This window comes from Peromyscus eremicus, chromosome 22 (assembly GCF_949786415.1).
Source record: "Peromyscus eremicus chromosome 22, PerEre_H2_v1, whole genome shotgun sequence".
In the NCBI taxonomy this organism is placed as follows: Eukaryota; Metazoa; Chordata; class Mammalia; order Rodentia; family Cricetidae; genus Peromyscus; species Peromyscus eremicus.
Genome location: NC_081437.1, coordinates 7,676,667 through 7,694,114, shown reverse-complemented (window position 1 = coordinate 7,694,114; position 17,448 = coordinate 7,676,667). Strand labels below are relative to the sequence as shown.

At 49.2% G+C, this 17,448-nt stretch overlaps 1 protein-coding gene and 1 pseudogene across 1 annotated transcript in view; both read left to right on the top strand.

Moving 5' to 3' along the window:
- Epas1 (endothelial PAS domain protein 1) overlaps nt 1–7,717 on the top strand; it is an 83,271-nt gene extending 75,554 nt beyond the window's left edge. Inside the window, exons 11-16 of the mRNA XM_059248373.1 lie at nt 591–701; nt 1,648–2,153; nt 2,957–3,083; nt 3,246–3,363; nt 3,568–3,741; nt 5,544–7,717. Coding sequence (XP_059104356.1) covers nt 591–701; nt 1,648–2,153; nt 2,957–3,083; nt 3,246–3,363; nt 3,568–3,741; nt 5,544–5,695 — 1,188 coding nt within the window. The 3' untranslated portion in view covers nt 5,696–7,717. The remainder of the gene's footprint in view (nt 1–590; nt 702–1,647; nt 2,154–2,956; nt 3,084–3,245; nt 3,364–3,567; nt 3,742–5,543) is intronic.
- A 6,317-nt stretch (nt 7,718–14,034) lies between these two features.
- LOC131897737 (protein SET-like) overlaps nt 14,035–17,448 on the top strand; it is a 28,051-nt pseudogene continuing 24,637 nt past the window's right edge.

The window sequence follows — 17,448 nt, the reverse complement described above, 5'->3', positions numbered from 1 at the left end:
GTGCCCCCTAAGAATGCTGGGAGGCCTATCTTCCAGGGACCATAGAGCTGACCGCTGGCTCTTAGTCCTTGTCCCCCAGCCCTGTCGAAGTAGCGATGCCTGAAATGGCAGTGAGAACCGAGTTTGGTCTCTGTGCAGACAGAAGGCTTCAGTCACAGAGCCCTGTTGGCCACAGCCTCTAGCCAATGTGCACGGCAAGACACCCCTAGGACAGTGGTTCATGACCCCTGGGGTTGAGTGACCCTTTCACAGGGGTCCCTAACACCACCAGGAAACACAAATACTTACATTACAATTCAGAACAGTAGCAAAATTACAGTTATGAAGTAGCCGCGAAAATAATTTTATTATTTATCTGTTAGGAAGGTTGAGAACCCCTGCTCTAGGAAGTGAGGCAAACCGTCTCCTTACGGGGAGACCAAGGTTCAGAGAGGCTGACGAATGGATCTACTTCACACAGCTTGTAAATAGTAGCCCCCTTCATTCCTTGTGGAACGCAGCCGAATGAGTCGGGAAACACGCTTGTCCGTTTACTTCTGGGGAGACAAGCACCGTGTTCTTGACTCAGTCCTCTCCTTCTCGGTCTCCAGCCCAGCAGTCCTGAAGACTATTACTCATCTCTGGAGGATCACCTGAAGATTGAAGTGATCGAGAAACTCTTTGCCATGGACACGGAGGCGAAGGACCAGTGCAGCACCCAGGTAAGCCCCGTGTGGATGATGAAGGCTCCTGCGTCCCTGGGCAGAGGTCCCGGGGTGCTGAACAAAGCTTCGGGGACAGGGAGCTTACGACCAGCCCTCCTCCCGCTTTTTCACGCCACCAAACCTCTACGGAGGCACGTCCAAATTCTTCAATCGATGCATTTTAAAAAGTCATTTCACTTTAAATGATTGACAAAAATGCTCCTGCGTTGTATATTCAATGACAATTTATTGCACAGGGCCACATGCCCTTGCACACATTGTAAGTGGATGAGGTGGGTGGATGTGGTGACGGCCAGCGCCCCAGGGGCAATCCTCATACCCCAGTCTGTCTCAGACCGAGTTCTCCATCCAGGCTTCTACCTGGCTCCTCAGTGTGTGCCGTCGCCCTGGCCTGCAATTTTTTTTTTCATCATTTCTGTGCATCTCTCTTTTCCTGGGTCCAAGCAAGCAGTGTTGCTTCAGTACCGTTCTCTGGGTTACTAGTTACAGAGGTCTGTCTGCAGTGAGGGGTCCGTCACTAACTGTAGCCACAGCTATGTCTCTGTTTATGAGTGTTCTAGTGTGACAATGGGAACCCGATGACGCAGGTCTCTGAGAACGGCAGTCCCTTTACAGGCCTGGGAGGGAGGGGAAGAGAAGCTGCCTTCATCTCAGGAGCTCAAGTGTAGCGAGAATAGGATGAAGGAGCAGCCTATGCCATGGAGGCATGGAGCTTGCCTGACTGGAAGAGAATGGAGCAAGAGGGCATTGCAGGTCAGGGGTGGAAGCTTAGAGCACAGAGTGAAGGGATAAGTGCATGGACAGAAAGTCTTGTGCCCTCGATGGCAAATCCGAGAGTTTCCAGTACATGTGTTTGGACGGAGGAGTGACCCTTTGAAAAGGCCTGGGAAGGGCATGGGCTGGGCCAGCCACGGCAATACAGCTTTGCTCTGTATCTCCTCAGACGGATTTCAATGAGCTGGACTTGGAGACTCTAGCACCCTACATCCCGATGGATGGGGAGGACTTCCAGCTAAGCCCCATCTGCCCGGAGGAGCCCCACATGCCAGAGAGCCCCCAGCCCAATGCCCAGCATTGCTTCAGTACCATGACCAGCATCTTCCAGCCGCTAGCCCTGGGGACCACCCCCAGCCCCTTCTTCCTGGGCAAGTACCCCCAGCAGGTGGAAAGCAGGAAGCCGGAGCCGGAGCACTGGCCCATGTCCTCCATCTTCTTTGACGCTGGGAACAAAGGGTCCCTGCCTCCATGCTGTGGCCAGGCCAGCACTCCACTCTCTTCGATGGGAGGCAGATCCAACACTCAGTGGCCTCCAGACCCACCATTACATTTCAGGCCCACCAAGTGGCCTGCTGGAGATCAGAACAGTGAATCCTTGGGGGCTCTGCCACTGGGGCCATCACAGGTGGAGCCGCCCAACACCTCACCCCACGTCTCCATGTTCAAGATGAGGTCAGTGACAGATGCCAGGCTGGAGGGGTCTTACTGGGCAGGGAGAAGGTATAAGTACACACCCACCAGTGGGTGCTCTGGAGCCCCACCTAGGCTTCCCGCCCTCACTCTGCAGGCACAGGCACTCTACCTACCTAGTTAGAGAACTGATACTTGCAGGCCAGACCCCCAGAATACAGGAGGAAGGGCTCACTGAGTATCTCAAACCTGCTGTCTACCTTTTGATCACCCCAAGGGTACTTTACTCGCCTTAGGGTTCATCTTTGGGCACAGATAGGTATTTGAGTGACAGTTTCTCCATTCTCTCCATAATCCCGTGCTTTCCACCGGCCCAGGCTTCTACCCGAGAGCCTCTGTGGGATACATGCAGATGCCAACATTCCCTATCTCACCACACCACACCACACCAGGTGCTCACGGGTCTAAGTCCCAGAAGCTGGGGGGTGTCGTCTGTAGTGTGTGCCCTTCGTAAAGCACCCAGATGGTCCTCTGGGTGGGAGGCACTGAGCAGAAATCCTTGTAGAGACTGATGTCATCTAGCGGGACAGTCACCGATGAGGGCAGGACTGCCCGAGAGTAGCTGAGGTAATAGACAGGTGTGTGAAGGGAGGCACAGGTGCCTGAATGCTTTGGCATCTCACCAGGTAGAGGAACAGAAGGCAGAGCCACAGCTGTTCAGGCCCTTTGGCACTCCATATTCCATGTCCATAAATTGCCTTCGTCCTAAGTATTGGTCCTGTGAAGACACCAGGTGGAAGGCCATAGACTCCCTTACACCTGCTCTCTTTTCCTGGGCTTGGCAGGTCTGCCAAGGACTTCGGGGCTCGCGGCCCATACATGATGAGCCCCGCCATGATAGCCCTCTCCAACAAGCTGAAGCTGAAGCGCCAGCTGGAACGTGAGGAGCACGCCTTCCAAGACGCGAGCGGGGTAAGCCGCCTCCTGGGCGGGAAGCGAGGCTAGGGCAGAGATGCAAAAAGCTCATGCCAGTGGTGAGCACCTCCCTGTGTCTGCGTCTGCTGGGTTTGTGGGGTGCCCCCACCCCACCCCACCCCCCAGCCCTCTGCCTCCAACCGCACCTCACATCTGCAGGGGGACCCTCCGGGCACCAGCAGCAGTTCACATTTGATGTGGAAACGTATGAAGAGCCTCATGGGTGGGACCTGTCCTTTGACGCCTGACAAGACCATCAGCGCAAGCATGGCCCCTGGTGAGCAGGCCTAACCAGGGGTCTAGAGGGTTGAGGGTCAGAGCCCGCTCCCTGAACCTTGTTAGAACGGGCCATGTCCATGCCACGAGGGGGCTCCAGGTTCTGCGGCCTCTACATGGCCTCTGAAAAGAAAAAGCAGGCTGAGAGCTACCATCTGTCCTATCAGACGGCACCATATTCACTCTCTGGCTTGGATCCTTCCAGATGAATTCGCTCAAAACTCCATGAGAGGCCTGGGCCAACCACTGAGACACCTGCCACCCCCGCAGCCACCATCTGCTGTGAGCCCAGGGGAGAATGTCAAGCGTGGGCTCCCGCCACAGTGCTATGCCTCCCAGTTCCAGGACTACAGTCCTCCAGGAGCCCAAAAGGGGTCAGGTGAGTGTTCGGGAGCTTGTACCATACCCAGGGTCTGATGCACACAGGTGGCCTGACTGGACAGGAAGCTGGGAAGCAGCCACTCACAGCAGCTCTGCATGGATGACGGGCCTCCTTCGGAGCCTCTGCTCAGGCAACTAGTTACAGTGCATCCAGACAGGCTGTATGAGGATGGATTAGCCAGGACCTGCGTGGTACCAGGCCCAGGAAGTGTTGACAATGACTTCAAAGAATCTCTTGAAGGCCCCCCTCAATGAGAATCTGAACTGAGAGAGAGAGAGAGAGAGAGAGAGAGAGAGAGAGAGAGAGAGAGAGAAGAGAGAAGAGAGAAAAGAGAGAAAAGAGAGAAAAGAAAGAAAAAGAAAGAAAAAGAAAGAAAAAGAAAGAAAAAGAAAGAAAAAGAAAGAAAGAAAGAAAGAAAGAAAGAAAGAAAGAAAGAAAGAAAGAAAGAAAGAAAGAAAGAGCTCTCTCAGATATGCATGGCCCCAGAGAGAGGGCAGAGCTACAGTTACTTCTGACCAACTCAGGCTAGGGAAGCTTTGGGAGAGGGAAGCGGCTGGGACGGTGAGGAGCCCCGGGGCTGTGATGGACTTCTGAGGAAGACAGTTGATGTGGAGTGGGGTCTGCAGTGGGGTCTGCAGAGACAAGCTTGCTGCTGTGGAAAGGCAGGCTGAAAGGCTTTAGAAGGAACCCTCCAATAAGCAGGTCACTTGCAGGCTCTTGGCGTACATCTGTCTTTTTTTTTTTTTTTTTTTTTTTTTTTTTTTTTTTTTTTTTTTTTTTTTTTTTTTTTTGGTTTTTCGAGACAGGGTTTCTCTGTGTAGCTTTGCGCCTTTCCTGGAACTCACTTGGTAGTCCAGGCTGGCCTCGAACTCACAGAGATCCGCCTGGCTCTGCCTCCCGAGTGCTGGGATTAAAGGCGTGCGCCACCACCGCCCGGCGTACGTCTGTCTTTACCTTAGCTCCTCATTGCTGAAGTGTACACAACATCTCTCTGAAAGCATGCACAGAGACTCACTGACAGCAGGGTAGCTTGGTGATCTGGAAAGTTCAGCTGTTCCCACTGAAACCCTGATGTGTTCCCACAGAGGCCCCTCTTTGGCACATACAGTTTGTGGCTTTGGGGTGGGGGGTCGGGTGGGGGAATGCCAGAACCTTGTCTACAGTCGTGTAGTTGGGTTCTCAGTCTGTGGAACCCCAGAAGCCCTGGGCTTGATACCCCAGTCCCACTGTTTACCAGCAGGTGGGCAGGCAAGCCCAAAAGTTGAAAGGAGAGAACCGTGCGTCACTCACCCCCTGGTATACACTCACCCCCTGGTATACATCTGGTCAGCAGTAGTCAGCACATGACAGGTTCCCCTGGCAGTTGAAACCAAAGCAAAAATAATTTCAACTTAGATCACTTTCTGACCATGACTGAAAGAAGAGGTGAAATTAACAGGGGGTGAGGCCTCTCTTCATAGGAATGCAGGCAAGAAGGGGAAGCAGGTGGACCCCAGGAGGGAGAGGCCACCGGGATGTTGCCCTGTACCAAAGCTACGAGACCCCTGTCGCTGCTAGCACCTACTTTGGATCTCAGCACCTCTGAGACATGTTCTCTTCTGGCTCTGTCCTCTGAATGGGGAGTGGAGCCCAGGGCAAGATGGCCTTGGTACCTGACGTTCCTGGCCTGGCATGGAGACGCTGTTCTTGCCATGCGGGCCCTTCTCCCTGATTGTCTCCAGTGGGGGAGGTACTGTGCCAGTGCTTGGGTCAGGCTTTTAAAGTCCCCTCCCCACCCCCACCCCCACCCCCTCTTGCAGGCATGGCGAGTCGCCTGCTGGGGCCATCGTTCGAGCCTTACCTGTTGCCGGAACTGACCCGATATGACTGTGAGGTGAATGTCCCTGTGCCGGGAAGTTCCACACTCCTGCAAGGGAGAGACCTTCTCAGAGCTCTGGACCAGGCCACCTGAGCCAGGGCCTCTGGCCGGGCACGTTCCTGCCTCGCCGTCTTGTCTGCCAGCTCCACCTTCTGTCTGTGTTGCAATTAGGTATCTCTAACACCAGCACACTTCTTAAGAGATGTACTGACCTGGCCGATCTGCCCAGGTCACCAAGCAGTGGCCTTTACCTGACATGCTCACTTTATTATCCATGTTTTCAAAATACGTAGTCGTTTTTTTTCCATCGATGAAAACGTTCTGAAATTTGATAAGATTTCCCCCTCCCTTCCTTGAGTGATTTCTAATTTATATCCCCCCAAGGTTTCTCTCTCACATTCAGTATCCGCACTAACAAGCATCGGTGGATGTTGGCTCTCCTTAGGGGAAGCCTGGGCTTCGTTCAGCTGAAGTGGTTTGGTGGTGGTTGTTGCCAAAGAGAAAAGGAATTTGCTTTCCAAGCTCCACTGTGGATTCTCTGTTTCCCTATCTCTGTGTCTCTCTCTCTCACACATACCTAATCACCACCATATTGTAAAATTTAGTGTGATTTTTAAAAAGCAACTCTTTGCTCTGATTTTGATATGACTTATGGGGCAAAAAAAAATAAGCAATGTGAAAGGTAAACTCCAGGGTTACCTGTGAAGCCACGCGGTGGTTTTCCTGAACCGTTTGGTGGCGTCCCCCATCACACCCCAGGTTCAGGGGATTTTTTTATTATTATTACTCAAAAGCAAAACTGAGGGGTTTTTTTTAAAGGAAAATTTATATCTGGGTTTAGTGTTTATCATATATATGGGGTACTTTATAATATCTAAAAACTTAGAAATGGAATCCTGCTCACAAAATCACTTTTAAGATCTTTTTAGGGCTGTTGGTTTTATTTTTCTCAGTGTTCTGGACACTGTAGAACTGTGTTGTACTCCCACATGCCTGCACTAACACCGCTACAGATCTTTTTTTCCTCTCTCTCTCTCTCTGGTGACTTTTTGCTTTTGTGACATGCCATGGGTGTGGCAAACAATCCCGGGAGTGGAGTCATTAAGGCAGAGCATGGCAAGCTGTCTTCTCTCCTCGTGTTCTCTGTGTATTCTGTACGTATGCGTGTGACCGCTGCCACGAGGCCTCCGATGGCACGTGTCGGGGATGGGAAGGAAGCGCTTTTCCTGTTTTCAGGTCCTGCTCCTAGCCCTTTAAGCACACTGAGTTATGTGACTCTGCCTGTCTCCCTCATGCGGCACATTTGGGTATTTCCACAGCTACCATGAGATGGTTTGAATGGGGATTCACAAATAATACAGCCACCCAGTCCTTGGAGCTAAACTAGGAGCCGGTGCCAGGTCTGACCAGCCCTGCACCCCGCCACACCCGCAGCTTGCGGGGCAGATGGCCCTGCCAAGCCTAGGTGTAGTGCCCCACTGCGGGCGAGCAGCAGGCAGGCAGACCTCTGGGGACAGCCTCTCGCAGAGGTCTCAGTCACATGAAGTGACGTAAACAGGTAGGAAGCACTGAAAATAGTATTCCCGGAGCACTTTGTAACTCACTGGGGAAGAGGGAGGCCACCTTTGGGGTGTGTGATACCAATCAACATAAGATGTTGTTCACTTGGGTACAATAAAACTTTAAATACACACAAAGCCCATTAGGCCAGAACACAGTAAGCCTAAAGAGCCTTACTGCCCAAACCAAAAATTAACTTTCAAAGTCAATCTACCTAAAATGACCTAGGCATGGTGTTGTCCAAGTCGCACGTTGGTGCATGGTGTGGCCTGACGCACGGTGATGGAACTTGAAGGGTTATTGACATGTAACTGCTGGTATTTGATTTCTTGTGTTGTCGCCTCAGCATTAAGGGCATTTTCCCTTTGCAGTTTAACTAAAAACACTCTGAGAAATATTCCGAGCTTCATATTAACCTTCCCTGTCAATGTAACAACTTCATGAACATTATTGCATTGTCAAATTCCTACTGATGACATTATAACTGTACGGGAGCTTAACTTTATAAGGAAATGTATTTTGACACTGATATCTTATTAAAGTATTCTGATCCAATTCCTGCTGGTGCCTCTCATTTCCTGTGCATTTATCGTGGGCTGTGCCAATGGAAAACGACTCTCTTACTCACTGCCACACAGAAAATGAACATTGGAACCCAACTGGACCAGATGATTGACGGCAGCCAACGGGAAGTCTGATAACCGAAGGGAAACATTTGCACCTGGCTAGTGCCTAAGTCCAGAAGTCATACGCTGTCTTCTGCGTGTCTGCAGATACTGGTGTGTCTCTGCAGAGACCTATGGGCCCTTTTCTCTGTAGGCTAGAAAAGAAGGGAGGAAGCTGTGGTCTCTACCTTCAGAAATCCACAGGAGGCACTGAGGAGCGTGCTGGTCCTTGTGTCTTCACACTGGACATCCAGCAGAGGTTCCGAGAAGGGCATCTTGGGCCAAGGTCAGAGAGGACTCCACTTCAGCGTGAGGTCAAGGTCTTCCTAGGCAGATTGTAGGATAAAAGAGAAAAAGACGACCTCAGCCAGAGACAGAACATAGCAGAAGGCCAGCACTAGGCATGGACCCGATGGGTTCCCTATTCCAAATGTGACCTGTCAAAATCACTCTTCTGGTGATCCAACAGGCATTTTTCTGGAGTGATGGGGGAGGGACGGGAGAAGGCCAGCAGCATCCCAGTTTTTATAGACAGTCCTATGACCAGCCTTCCCAGCATCCCCTTGTACACCTGATGTTTTGGGTTCGTTATTACCTTGGTAGCTTCCAAAAGCCTAAGGGATGCTGCACATATGCATCTTGCGGATGAGACCAGGACTCAGAGACTTTCACATATACCCACTCATTTCTAGGAGACATACAGCTCAAGTCTAGTGCTGCTCTCCTCTCGTGCCCCAAAGCTGGCTATGAGATATATCTTACGCTAGAGCCCATTTACGTTTTCAAATAGAAAAGTCCTGTCTGAGCTGGAGAGCTGGCTCAGTGGTTAAGAGCATTTGCTCTTGCAGGAAGTCCTGGGTTGGATTCCCAACATCCACGTGGTGGCTCACAACTATCTGTAATTCCAGTCCCAGGGGATCTGATGCCCACTTCCGACCTCCACAGGCACCAGATAGGCACATGGTACACATAAGTACATGCACACAAAACACATAACACATTAAATAATAAAAAAAATCTAAAAAGAAATTTTAAAAAATAAATGACACCCCAGTCAGTCTTAGTTTTACTCTAGAGTTTCTGGGTTTTTTTTGCTTCTGGTCCCCTTTTCATCCTGATTGGGTTTCTGGACCTTGAGTTGGATTATCTGGACCCTGCCAGGCTCTTCCTCCTCTTCCTCCACCATCTCAGGCTTCCTGCAAACATCACTTGTTCTTTTCCTAAGCACTTCTTCACCTTGAGGACCAGATCAACTCAGAGCATGAGCAAATTCAGGACTCAAGCCTGCAGGAACACTCTCGTGGTCCCCAGGGACTTCAGTGAGCCTGAGGGGCCTATAAGGCCGTTCTGGGGCAAAGCATTTGGCCTTAACCATACACCCAAAGCTGGGGTTGACCCTCCAGGCCCTGGTGGAGTGGGGACAGTGTCCAACACCTCTGACTTCCAACTCCAGCAAGCAAAGAATGTCATTGTTTCTGGTGGGTCAGTAGGAATGTAGGCGGTGACGCATGCCTTTAATCCCAGCACTCAGGAGGCAGAGGCAGGCGAATCTCTGTGAGTTCGAGGCCAGCCTGGTCTACAAAGCGAGTTCCAGGAAAGGCTCAAAGCTACACAGAGAAACACTGTCTCAAAAAAACCAAAAAAAAAAAAAAAAAAAAATGGAAGACTGATGTGATGCTTCCCGGTTTCATATTGTGGGTTAGGAGCAGGTCTATGCCTGCATGTGATGCACACAGCCCCAGGACCAGGCTCCTATACAGAGGTGACAGCTGTTGAGCCCCTTGAGTACCTCCTGCATGTAGGTGTGTTCTTTCTCAGTGGTGCATGCCATCTTGGCATCGCTCTAGCTGCTAGCCTCCAGATTAGAACTCTCTCTGGGAGGGAAAGTCAGACCTAAGGTTGGAGCACCAAGAGATTCTACTTGTCCTGTAGAGTTTGGCCAGCCCCACCCCCTTCAATGCAGGACAGACTGGTCAAATGCTGACCTGTGGTTTGGCTGAAGATGTGATGTAGACTCATTTCCTTTATGGTGTTTAAGTTTCAACCATCTCCTGCCTTTTTCCCATTGCCTGCCCATCCTGTGCTTTTGTGAAAAAAGAACGTATACGTTGTAGAAGAGTGGTCAGCTTAACCTGTTCTTTCTTCCCTGAGGCCGGGGTACTGCAGGGTCATGAGATGGGACTGTGTTAACCCAGATTGGCTGTGGATGCTGACAGGAGCCCAGAGAGGCTTGAACCCAACCGCATTCTCTAAGTTATCAACTTCTATATTTTGTTATTAATATATTCTATGTTAAGGTTAAGACTGAATCCCAGGGAAGCAAAGCCTGTAAGTGACTTGCTTACAGGCATATAGAGATTGAAAGGCAGAGCTGAGCCCAGGCTAGCATCATAGGGGCAGGGACCAATTTCTTAGACTATAGACAGGACCTCCCACACATTACCTATTCCCCAGTACGGTCTCCTAAGTCTCCAGCCTCTTCCTGTTCATCTACAAAGGGTACTTTCCAGTTCTATAATGATCAAAATGTCAACTCTGCTTCTTCAAAATGCTCCTTCAAACCCAGTGACCCCTAAGGAAACTGCTTGGCCTCTCTGTAACCTCAGTGAAGTCTCAATTCCTTCTCTTACAGACCGAACCCCCTTTGGCCTCACAGGCCAGGGCTGGTGATATACACTTCGGGGACACAATAGGTAGTTGGTGCTTAAGTCCATGAGATGGGATAAACAATGGTTATGAGAGTAGACAAAGGAATGTAGAGGTCTTCCAGACAGGGCCCAGGGCACTGAAATGAGTGGAACTAAGAAGGAATAGTGAGCAACAAGACTCCCCAAGAGCCACCAGGGAAACAGCCCATGAGTATACTAAAAGCCAAGGCAATGGTGCTTCACCAGAGGGGAACACTGAACTGGGTGGACCTCACACCAGGATGATGGGGGTCAGATAAGGAGAACAAATGGCCTCTAGAACTTGCTACCATGCAGGTCATTGTTGACCTTCAGGGAACAGTTTGGGTGGGGAGCTGAGGACAGAGCAGCTGAGTGAGCAAGCTGGAGTGGGTGGGGATGCAAGGTTGGCAGTACTATACAGCTCTCCCAAGGAGTTCCCTGGGAGACTTCTTGGGAAGGGATGCAGGGGAAAGGGTGGGGCTGGAAGGAGAGGTACATCACAGGAATGAGTGGGCTTTCATTTTTAATATTAAATAAACTTATAGTTTTACCATTATAGAGAAGTCCTAGGAGTGTTATATTTTCTTGCCCTCTGCTCCCCATTTGTTAACATTACTACTATGTGTGTGTGTGTGTGTGTGTGTGTGTGTGTGTGTGTGTGTCATAATTGATGAGCCAATATCGGTACATTATTTAAAGTTTGCACTTTATGGATGCGAGAGATAACTAAGAAGTTAAGAGCACTGGCTGCTTTTTCAAAGGACCCAGGTTCAATTCCCAGCACCTACATGGTGGCTTATAACTCTAACTCTTTTCCCATATGATCTGACACCCTCTTCTGGCTTCCACAGGGACTAGGCACGCATGTGGTGCACATACATACATGCAAGCAGAACACCCATACCCATAAAATAAGCAAATAAAATTTTAAAATATTGACAGTAAAGTTTGTACTTTTATTTCTTTAGTTTTAAATCTAACTTCTTCTTGCCCTTCCCTCTTTTTTTTTTTCTTTTTTTCTGTTTTAGTATTCCATCCAAGGCACATTCCATTGAGCAAGCCTGTATCCTATACCTTCTCATAAACTTTGCTGTGTTTTTGGTGACCCTAGCAGTTTTGGGGACACATGCTTTGCAGAACATCCTTTAATTCAGATCTCTCTCTTGTTCTTCTAGTGGTGGGCATCAGGAGGGGGACCTCAGAGGCTAAGTGCCATTCTTATCACCTTGTGTCAAGGGTCCATGTCATCACCACGACTTATCATAGGTGATGTGAACCTCAGCTGAGGTCATGTTCATTAGCTCTCCCGAGAGTAAACTTGTTGGTTTTTCTGGGGGTGTTGTGCTGATGATCTATACTAGGAAATGTTTACATGGCGGGGATGGAGGGAACACTTGATAAAGGCAGAACAGAGAAGAAATATTTGCAAGAGCCAAGATGGAGGAAAGATGGGTTGGGTGCTGAGAGAAGCCGGTGTACCATGGAATGCAGGGGGATGGCTCTGGATAGAGGCCAGGGCAGCGCGTCACTCTGACAGAGGGACATCAGAGAATGGAATGGGGACACAATCAGGCGGAATTAGTGATGTGAAGAGGATGAGGTAGCTCCGGTCTGGCTGCTTCCACCTCCAGGGAGCAAAGCAGGAGCTGAGGGAGAGTGAGGCAGTCTCGAGTTTGAAGAGATACAAGTGTGAGATAGTCGTATTAGAAGCTTGGGTTGACGGCCAACATCTGGAGTGTAAGGCAGTGTCATGGTCACCTGCGGACCTATTATCACTGTTAATGTGTCTTCCTCCAAGTACATCTTCCTGTTCTACTGAAAACAGAGCGGACAAGGACTCGAGTCTGCCAGGGTGAGGGCTCAGCCGGGAGGGTGCAGGAGAGGGACTTAAGAATGTTGCAGAGAGGGCCTGTGAGATGGCTCAGTGGGAAAAGGCACTTTGTGGCCAAGCCTGGCAGCCTAAGTGAGTTCTGTCTTGGGGATCCAGGTCGATCCTCAGGCCCCACATGGTGGGAGGAGAGAAGTGAGTTCTGTAGTTGTCCTCCTGACCCCCACAGGCGCACCACAGCATGGTAACCCCTGCCTTTCCATCACACACAAAATAAATAATTTTTTTCAAGTAAATGTTCCAATAAGAATGTATTCCAATGGACTCTGAAATCCAAGTTGTGTGATGGGAAAAAAAAAAAAACCACCCAATTAAGAGGTGATGGCCAGTGAAAACCAATGGTGGGATTAGTAAACTGTAGAATTCTTGGGTCAATTAACAGTCAGAGAGAGGGAACCAAGCAGAGGAAAGGTGATTTCACACATATTAACAGCAGGATACTTATTCTAAAGAGGTGGAAACGCTACATTCATACAAATTCTGCACATGGATGTCTAAGCAGCATTTTTCATAATCCCCAAGGAGTCAAACAAGCCAGCACTTTAACAGGAGAACATGCAGATCACAGCAGCTGTGGCGCAGCCATACAGTGGAATGGATGCTCCGAGCACTAAGGGGGAGCGTGCTGGACTCCAGCAACAGCATGGGGACCCCAAAGGGGTTAAGAACAGGGAAAGAAGATGGCCGGAACAGTGCATTCACCCACATTCCATGTCAGCCACACTCTGAACGGCTAAATAAAGAAATAAAAATAAAATTGAAATGGAGACCAGGTCTTTGCCAGAGCACAGGGGTGAGGAACAGTTTGAACTTAAAGGGGCAATATGAGAGAGTTCTTTGATACGTTGAAATTATTTTATGTACATCTGTGATGATTGTAAGGATTTATGCGCGCACACGCGCGCGCACACACACACACACCAGAAAGGGATTTTATAATGTGTGAACTTAAAAAACCGAGATCGAGATTTGAAGTTTCACAAGTGGCTGAAATAAATGGAGGAGCAGATCTGAGGGAGGCTTGCCCAGGTGCAGGGGACAGTAGAGGTGGGAGCCAGGGAGGGTGGAGGCCAGGGCTGGCTGCTCTGAGGAGAAACCACTAGTGAGGAGCTCTGGAGACTGCAGTGTAAGGACCTGGAGAGTGGAGGGCAGGGGGAGGGGGAGGGGGGGAGCAGTCGTGTAGGACCATGGGGACATGGACCAAGTGGTGGCCGGTGGCCGCAAGGCTTGGTCTGTACTGACTTCTGAGATAAAGATCCTTGAGGAACATTGTGAATCATTGCGGTGGTCTCTCAGAGGCTCAAGTCCGGGACAGACCTCTCCTGAAAGGTCAACCTTCAGATCCTGGGTATCTGTGGAAATTTCCATGCCTCCTTCATGTCCTATAGCATGTAGGAGCCATCATACACGTGCACTCTGCGCACGTGGGTTTGTGTTTACCTTGTATTCTAGAAGCATAAGAGTTTCCAAGGTAGCTTGCCCCCTCTCTGTCTGATCTGGGCTTAACCCCTAGGAGGGGGCCCAGTATGTGAACACAGAGAAAAAGGACACCCTTGCAGCTGGGAGACCCATTTGGCTCCAGACAAAGGACACTTCCCCAACCCTCATTAGCCTGGGTGAGGCGAGGGCAGCTGAGCGTGAACATTGACAATGGTTCAGGAGCCTCATGAAGGGCCGAGGCAGGGCTCCAACATTCAACGCTGGAGGGTGAGGATGACTCAGATTGGGGTGGATTGGCAGGAGCAGGTTTGGGAACGCCAGAATCTGTGCGTCCCTTCCTGCTGCTCGAATCCCAGAGCATTGGCTGCACCGGCCAGGGTGGCTTCCAGCTGAGGGGGACTCTGATGGAACACTCAGAGCCACTCTGGGATGAGCCCAGGTGGTGGGGCTGGTGATGGGCACTTCCTAGCTAAGTGTGGGGGTGGGGTGGGGGTTACAAAAGCTGGCAGGAGAGCAGGACTCATTTATTTAATAAGACAACAACAACGTGACCCTGCTCGCCATTAATGAAACTCAGGACTGAGCCAAAAGGAACTGGCACTCCTACAGCATTATGGGTAGCTAGGTAGCCACCCCTACATATCATATCCCTCTCTGGGCACCATACTTTAACAGAGCTATAGAAAAACAAGGTTGGTTCAAAGGAAGATGACCCAAATGGCATCAACGATGTCACCAAAATTTATTAAAACAGATAAGGAAGTTTTTCCAGAGAAATTAAGAGTCAAGGAAGTCACCTGGAGAGACTCGGGAAATGGGGTCCTTCCAGGTACTCCACAGGATGGACACAGGCCTCCAGATGAGGGGCAGGGCTCTGCCTCTGCACCCGCGTCCAGAACCTCGTTTGTGTTCGTGTCTTCTCAGTATGACAGAGAATGCACAGCAGAGACAGGAAGAACGTGATGTCCTACAGAGATGTGAGATGGGGAAGGTTAAGAACTGCCCCTTCAACCCCTCCTGGGGTCTTTGTGCAGGCTGTGCTGGCCACCAGAGATGTGCTGGCCACCAGAGATGATGTGCTGGCTCTGGAGATCCAGAAGGAAGAGGGGAATGAACGGTCCTGCGCCGGAAGTGGAAGCAGAAGAAACTCTGAAAATGATGTTCACTGGAGACTTTTTTTCTTTTTCTTTTTTTGTTTTGTTTTGTTTTTGTTGTTTTTGTTTTTTGAAACAGGGTTTCTCTGTGTAGTTTTGGTGCCTGTCCTGGATCTCGCTCTGTAGCCCAGGCTGGCCTCGAACTCACAGAGATCTTCCTGCCTCTGCCTCCCGAGTGCTGGGATTAAAGGCGTGCGCCGCTGCTGCTGCTGCTGCTGCTGCTGCTGCTGCTGCTGCTGCCGCCGCCGCCGCCGCCGCCGCCGCCGCCGCCGCCGCCGCCGCCACCACCACCTGGCTCATTAGAGATTTTTGAAGTGTTTTTCTTCGTTACTATGGATTTGGACTGTGTGCTCTCTAAGAAGTGCTTTTTTTAAAACCAATCTGTGGAGATACTATGGAATTACACTTCAATTCAGTGACTAAAACAACAAGTCATATTAAGTCATGACCCTGAGAGCCCTGAGGAGCGCCACCTCACACCTGGTGGGTCCCTCCTCTGAGGTCAGCAGACTAGTTCCCTAGGACAAGCATGTGATGCAATATTTAACTTACATCAAGAGATAACACGTAAAGAAAGCGCACCATTGGCAGACGTCCAGTTGACAAAGCAGATGCCTCCTGAAGGCGGACAGGTGACAGAGTCCGTGAGAGAAGTCTGATTAGTCACATCACTCCCTTCTTGTCATCCTCGGGGTACGTGTCCTTTCTACATTCAGGGGTAGGTCTGGATCTTGAGGAGCCAGTTAATAGCATGTACCTCCATGACAAAAAATGACAAAATGCCTCAATGGGTTTTCCATTCAAAGTTCTCTAACTGGATTTAACTGTGGGACAAGCCTCAAAAAACAAACAAACAAACAAAAAACCCAAACAAACAAAAACAAAAAACAAAAAACCCAAAGAGGGAAATTCTTCAGACTAACCCCACCACTGTTTCTCAGAGTGTCAGTCTCTCCCAAAACAAATATGTGAAAATGGTCTCTACCAAGGACAGCCAGAGGACAACCAAGGACAGTGTTGCTTCTTAGGATGCAACACCAGAAACGAAGATATTTGGAGAAACCGAGGAAACCTGAATGACGTAAGGGCTTTTGTTCCAAATAACGTGTCATTTCATTCCAAATAATTGGTTCATTGGTTTTTATTTTGTTTTTTTTTTTAAAAAAAATGTATCCTAGTAATGGAAAGTGTTGAGAGGAAGAGCCGCGGACGAGTCTAATCATTCATCGTTATCTTTGCAAAGAACTCGTCCAAAAGAAAAATTTGTTTTTAAAATGATCCCTGGTAGCCGAGCGGTGGTGGCGCACGCCTTTGATCCCAGCACTCGGGAGGCAGAGCCGGGCGGATGTCAGTGAGTTCGAGGCCAGCCTGGTCTACAGCGTGAGTTCCAGGAAAGGCACAAAGCTACACAGAGAAACCCTGTCTTGAAAAACCAAAAAAAAAAAAAAAAGATCCCTGGTAAATATATATACAAAAATATAAGAAGGAATGCAAAGCATAAGTATGCAAATGAGCAAATCCAAGTGAATATTAACTGTTAACAATATTAATTCAAAAATAGCTACATCAAAGAGGGGATGTAAGTGAGCACGTCTAAGTGGAAGTAAACTGTGGGGAAAGATAGCTCAGTGGTTAAGAGCACTGGCTATTCTTGCAGAGGACCAGGGTTCGAGTCCCAGCACCCACTTGGTGGCTGGTAACCATATGTAATTCTTGGTTCTGGGAATCTGGTGCCTTCTTTTGATTTCTGCGGGCACTAGGCACACAGGTGGTACATATACATACATGTGGGCACAGTATACACGTAAACATTAAATAAAGAAATCTAAAACAGCAATAACCTTGTAGTTTAAAGTAAATGTAAGGTTGATATGTAGAAAATCATAGCACAAAGGTGGAGAGAAGTGGAATAAAGTGGGGTACAGCCTTCGAATGATCTAGAAAGTAGTAAATATACCCATGTGTCAGGCCTTCAAAGGTGATGGGTGTAGATTGCAATCACGTTGGTTGCAATCACAGAAGAATTCTAAAGTAATATATGACAAGATAACTAGGGACATTTAAATTATATATTTAAAAGCATATGATTTTTTTTCAGAAGAATAGGAAGAGAAAAACTACCTGAGATAATGGGATAAATAGAAGCTAACCGATAAGATGATAGATTCAATTTAATGTATTAGTAGTTACATAAAACATAAGCAAGCTAACTATCACCATTAAGTGGCACACATCACACCAAGTTAAGAAAATAAGAAGAGTTTACACTAGGGGCACACTAGTGCCTGGGACCCACACACCAGTGCCTGGGACCCACACACCAGTGCCTGAGACCCACACCAGTGCCTAGCAGGGAGACAGTAAAGTAGAAACACCAAGAGCTATGCACGTGAGCCAATGGTTCACAGCAATGCAAGGGTCTACGCAATAGTAAGTTGCAATCATGCCATATCAGCCTGTTGATTTTTCT